At 37.4% G+C, this 6,210-nt stretch overlaps 1 protein-coding gene across 1 annotated transcript in view; it reads right to left on the bottom strand.

Moving 5' to 3' along the window:
* The window catches only part of necab1 (N-terminal EF-hand calcium binding protein 1), a 49,987-nt gene continuing 43,777 nt past the window's right edge, over nt 1-6,210 (bottom strand). Inside the window, exons 10-13 of the mRNA XM_017708642.2 lie at nt 5,454-5,566; nt 2,693-2,770; nt 725-816; nt 1-543 (exon numbers count right to left, since the gene is read on the bottom strand). Of these exons, the coding sequence (XP_017564131.2) occupies nt 515-543; nt 725-816; nt 2,693-2,770; nt 5,454-5,566 (312 nt within the window). The 3' untranslated portion in view covers nt 1-514. The remainder of the gene's footprint in view (nt 544-724; nt 817-2,692; nt 2,771-5,453; nt 5,567-6,210) is intronic.

Here is a 6,210-nt window from a genome sequence, read left to right as displayed (position 1 = left end):
TGACGACAGCCTTTTTATTATTTATTCAGAGCTGACAAACTACATAAAATACAGTGACAGAGGTGTACCTTTATACAGAAACAGTAGAGTCAAAACCTTGTGGTTTATCAGGGTAGTACAAGTACTGCTACATAAGGCATGAGGCCTTGAGTCCTGACACTTACACAGACTAGCTAAGACGGTACAGGACACTGCAGCTCACACTCGCTGTACTGCTGAGTCACAGATTAACAAAAGTGCTAATCTGGAAGAAACATCAACACAGTGATGGTGTCACTGAGCAACATCATCAGAACAATGAAGTCATTGCTTTAGGAGGTTACATCTAGGAGTGTACTCAGTTTAAAGATCTAAAGATGAGGGAACAAAGATGTCTGATGGTATTCACCATGACTTCACAGCAAGCGTTAACACAAGGGTGCACTTCCAGATGATTAAGAAATAGCGATGTCGAACTAGCTTCCCTTTTGGTCCTCGTAAGTTCTCGTGTCCGGATATCTGGAGTCAAACAGCTCTAATTGTTGTTCAGGACCCACCACGATGCTACGGGTAGAAACGCAACTGATTAGACTCACAAAGTATGTAAGACTCATCAGTCATTGCAAGTGATATCACTAGTTATGATACTCAGGCTTGTGATAAATGCTCTTTTAATCAGATGGTTCTTGGATAGCACAGTGAGTCAGTCTAATGCAAAGGCCAATAAAGAGAATATGCACCACACCTGGTACCAGCATAGTTGTTGTGATCTCTGGTGTCTCTAAGAAGTCCACGTTGCCCCTCTGGAAGGTTTTGCTGTAGTTTGTCTGCAGATGGCTGCACACAGAAAAGGCCTAGTTAGGACATATACTAGAGCCTTACTACAATATCAGTATTATTTAACCCTTAAATGGAAACCTTACAATGCTAAAGACCTGAAATCTAAGTTCAGGTCCTCTTCCTCATGCATTCTTTCAGATAAGAGACAACATATCAAAATGTAATAAAATATATGGGCAGTAAAATGTTTTACACTCATGGCAGTTTGTAGATAAGTTTCTGTTAGATATAAGTGCTGTGACATACAAATTTCAATTCCAAAACACCTGGACAATGGGAAATACTAATAAAAACAGTGATTAGTGATTCAGTTTGGCCTGTATTAAACTGAAAGCAGTACAAAAAGCCAATATTTGATGTTGTACTGGATGAACTGAATTGGCATTTTTGTAAGAACATTCCAACATGATCGAAAAAAAAATTGCAGAAGCGTGCTCAACACGTACCACAGCACCTTTCCTTTTAACAACCCTTAACCCCTTAACATTTCAGGCTTCTTACACACTATGGCCCATTATTCATTAACTACAGGGACCTCAATGCAAACGAACTGAGCTTTTCTTAGGTTATAGAAGTGTGCAATAAAATTTTAAGACCACTGGCTGGCCTATGGCTTGGTAAGGGGTTAATAATCGTTGGAAGACTGAAGGGTCCAGTTGCTCCAGTGTTGCAGATTTTCTTTTGCCATTCTTTCATTTATTCTCATAAGTTTTCAGCTGTGCAACTGTTTTAGGCCTTCCTTGTAGTATTTTGTGCTTTATAATGTGACACACGTTTTCAATGGGAGACAAGTTTCCAAAGGTTTCTAGGCCAATCTAGCACCCGCATGCTTTGTCACGGTGAAATAAGCATGGACATCCCTGAAAAGGTGGTGTAGGCAGTACATGTTGCCCCAAAATGTGCATATATCTTTCATAGAAGTGCAAGTTACCCATGCAATTAGAAATACCTGCCCATATGGAAAAAATAGATTCCAAATGTATTTATCAAATATGTTTTGCAATGTATGAAAAAGGCAAATTACATATGTTTAAAAATGCATTTATTTGTACTTGTTATTATGTATTTTGTATTAAATTGTGTAGTTTTAACAAAAGTTACAGATATTAATTAAACATACATGAGCTGAATGAATAATATTGACTTTATTTTGGCCATTTCATACATTTTCACATGTATTTGATAAATACATTTACATACATACGTTTTGTCTGGTACATCTCTATGTGTAGTATTTCCCCATACATTTTAATATAAATGTATTTTAATATGGCAATATATTCTGAAATACATTATAATGTGTGGAATGTGTTTTAGCATGGACTGCAATGTATATAAAATGTATTTCAAATATATAAAAATATATGTTCATATATTTTTTTTCCACATGGGTGGAAATTTGACGTATAATGTTTTTGGAATTAAGGTTTGTATAAACTGTTCAAAGCACACATTCATTGTAAGAGCCACTAAAAAAAAGCCCTTCTAATAGTGGGAGGATTTTTGGGAGGCCTGCAGGGAGTGCTAAAGGGCCATGTATGCAAATGTTTTTTTTAGCTAGCTGCTGAATGCAAGTGAGTACCAGATAACCGCAAGAAAACTAGAATACATGTCAAACAGCCTGCCCCCCAAAAGCCACCCCAAACCAATAGTAGGTCCTCACACATTTAAAACACACCAAAAAAGGGTGTTTTCCTAGTCTGGCCAGAGAGCCCTTTCAAGAATTAAAAACTACATACATGGTGATATTTTTGGCTACATAGCCTACATTCTGAGTCTAGCTTCAAACTAATTTTAATACAGGAGATTCTGGAGAAAGAATAAAGATCATGGTTGCACATTAGGAACTGACTAGAATGAAAATATGCCTTACTTCTTCCACACACTGCTGTGTTCCCAGAACTCGTACAGTATGAAGCGAGATTCATTAGCAATCCTCTGAACTGCAACGCTGCCAACAGAGCACAGTAGTATTATTAACTTTGCACAACAATCCATTAAATTGTTTCTTTCAGTTTCCCTCTGGAGGACTTAATGCTGCAATTATGGAATCATCACAAACAAACGAACAAACACCTACAACAGTGAAACTGACTCATGCACCCAGAAAAACAACAACACTGCAGAGTTGAATGTTTTCCTGCCCCAATGCAGTAACGAGACATTGTTTTATGATAGTTTTAAGATAAAAGTGTGGCCTAAAATTAATGTTTTCTATATTCATGTATGGTGAAGAAGTACATGTAGGGCATTGTAAGGCAAAACAGTTCCCAAATAAAATGTCTTATTTCGGATTCACTACTATGTTACCATCATCAACATTACATATCAAAACTCTGAAGACACGTGTAGCTTCGCTGTTTGTTTTGGATTGTGAATAAAATGGCTATAATTGCAACCCCTGGTTCTCATCACCACTAATGTAAAGAAATTATAAAGACAATTTTAGAGTCAATACATTTGTAAACAATGCACCACTTCACATCAAATGAAACTTGAAAAAAATATATTGCTACATATTGCAATAGCAGTATACTTTCTAATGTATTAAACACACATCAGTGAATGCTTGTCGCGCCTGGCTTAAATGTCTTGTAAGCAAAATGATTTGTTTGTCAGCTCATGTGAACGCTTTGATTCAGCCCAACATCTAAAGAGCATCTCTGATTGGTCAGGATGCTCACACATACATCCAGTGATTGTTCAGAGGCTGGTTTGTATATTGCACCGAAGGAATGCATTGCTGTGTAATGTGTTTAGTGCTGTATTATATGTTATTATATACAGCCTCCATGTGCTGAGATTGTATGTAGAACACTCTGTTCTGCCTATTTTTGTTTTTTTTTCCTACGTGGAAACTCGTCATGTACAGGCTGGGCCTAATCTAGTCATCACTCCAGCCTATAAAACTATGTCAGTCCATTGTATTACAGGCAGCCTAAATGTCTGGTGACTTTGAGCAAGAAAAAAATTTTAATTCTCCAGACATACAGCTGATCCCTGGTTTCTGAAGGGGTTTGGATTGCTCAGCACACTTCTGTATCAGTACTGCGAAGTCTGGTGTTGCGGTAACGATTAGGGATTAAGGGACGATATATTGTGCAGCCCTACTTTTCTCTAAAGAGCTCAACTCTGCATTGTAGGAGAGCCAGACATGAGCTTTAACCACTTACTTTTACTCATTTACATGAGCTGAATAAAAAGGTTCTTTTCTGAATATTTTTTGATCGTAATACTTATTAATATTAGTTCTACTGAAGGATATTTGTATGGAAAATACAGAAAACTTTCTCCTCGGTTCTACTTTAGCTATTCACTTTGTGTTAAAGGGAAATGCCACCATTAAAAATGTGCATAAATAAGTCAGTACTATGTAAGCAAAGTCATTCAGAGGGGATTGATGGGAAATACACCATTCTAGAGAAACATTCTGAGTCCATTTCAATTTTTAGATTTACCACTATTTTACCATAATCAACATTACTTCAGAAGACATATATATGCTGACCCATCATGTTGGATACTAAATACAAAGGCTACACTTAAACATCGCAACCCCTGGGTTCTTATCACCACTACTGTAAAGAAATCTATTTCTGTAAATTTTTCTGCAGTTCACCATTTCATGTCAAACCACTCTTTATGACATAAAGATGTTTACATTTCAGTGATTGAACTACGTAGAAATTTAGAAATTTAGAAAAATCACTGGAATTCCCCTTAAATTTGAGTTTTTATGAGAGCTTTAACATTTTATTTTAGACCAAAAGCAGCCCTAAAACAGAAGAATATCACCTTGCAAAGTTCAGTTTCTATGCTGATAGGTGTTAGATGTACTGCTGCAATTCTATAAGCACCTCAGTACTTAAGTAGCTTTAGTACTGATACTTTTTTACTGATGTGGTGTTTCGCTAAGCGACATTTACTTCTATTGGAGTCATTATTTAATTGAAGCAGAGATACTTTTACTTGATGATGGATTTATGCTGTACTCACATCTGAGGAGAACCTTAGCTTCATTCTTATATACCCAAAAGCAAAATTAAGTGAAGACATTATTATTATTATTATTATTATTATTATAAAAAAAGCAAGAATAAAAGATTCTGTCACTGAATCCTTTAGGACCATTTCTATGTGAGCATCAGTACAGGCCAAATCTAGTAGTCACACATCATTCTGTTTTTCCTCATCTTTGTGCTTTCTTGCACCAGCTCCTTCTGCTAATAGGAAGAGGCCAATTAATGTCAAACTTGGAGAAGCTTTTGGCATGTGGATGAGTACGCCTCCAGTGCCCCTGGGTCACTGGGGAAATATAATAATGAGTCTTAACATGCTGTCTGTCACTTTCGTCACACCCCAGTTTTAAAAGTCAAACCTGTTTCCAGGGCTTGTAAACATACGCCATCATTGCGCACTGTGACTGAGACATGAACCAGCATAACCTCTTTGAAGCTACTCAAGGCGTCCCATACATTTTTTATTGCTACCCAGCAAATGCCAAGCCTAGAATATTCTTCTTCTGAATATTTTTCTTTCCTGTCACTTTTTGACACTTGTGTGATATTTTTGTAGATGCAGGATGTACAGCATAGGGGCGGCATGGTGGCAGAGCTGGAGGTGTGTGGACTCACTGCAGACAGCCAGTCTGAGCACTGGCACAGTCGATGTACTGCCGAAGAGCCAGGCGGAACTCCTCCAGCTCGTCCTCCAGCACCGGCAGCTGCCGCTGGACAATCAGAATGTGCTAAAAAAAGAGAGAGAACGCATGAGTCACAAAGGAGCCTCACATGCTACACAAGCACCTCAAAGCACATGAGCACAGGAGAACTGATGCCAGGCCAGAAATGCTCTGCAGGACACTTTAAAGGGCCTATGTTTTACATTTTACTTTTGTCCCTGAAGCCCATAGATAGCATTTGTGTGATTTTTAATGCATCCAAAATAGCTATTTTTTTCATTTATAAACCTCTGTTTATCAACTAGAATTAAAAAGAATTTTTTGTTTGTTTGTTATTGCCTTATACGACTGCTATACGTAAATGTTCTCTGTTGTTATTGGTTGACTTGTGTTGTGCATCTTTTAAAAACAGTCAGGGCTTAAATGTACAGAGCAAACTATTGATTTTGGGCTTAAATCTTCAGGGATGTCGGAAACAAAAAACAACTTCGCTCGGATATCATGGTCCTCCAGAAGCCTGTAATGACATGTTTCCCTCCTGACAGCATTGAACAGTACAATGTTTTATCATTTTTCCCACATCTTCTGCTCCAATAACATTGCTATAAGCTGAACACAATAGCAACACTGCTTACTTCTTTACATTAAAGTGATGGCAAAATTTCTGTAGACTGAATAGACATTCATTTGTATATTTTTATGGTTTTGAC

Source organism: Pygocentrus nattereri, chromosome 27, assembly GCF_015220715.1.
Source record: "Pygocentrus nattereri isolate fPygNat1 chromosome 27, fPygNat1.pri, whole genome shotgun sequence".
NCBI lineage: Eukaryota > Metazoa > Chordata > Actinopteri > Characiformes > Serrasalmidae > Pygocentrus > Pygocentrus nattereri.
This window is presented reverse-complemented; position numbering and strand designations above follow the sequence as displayed.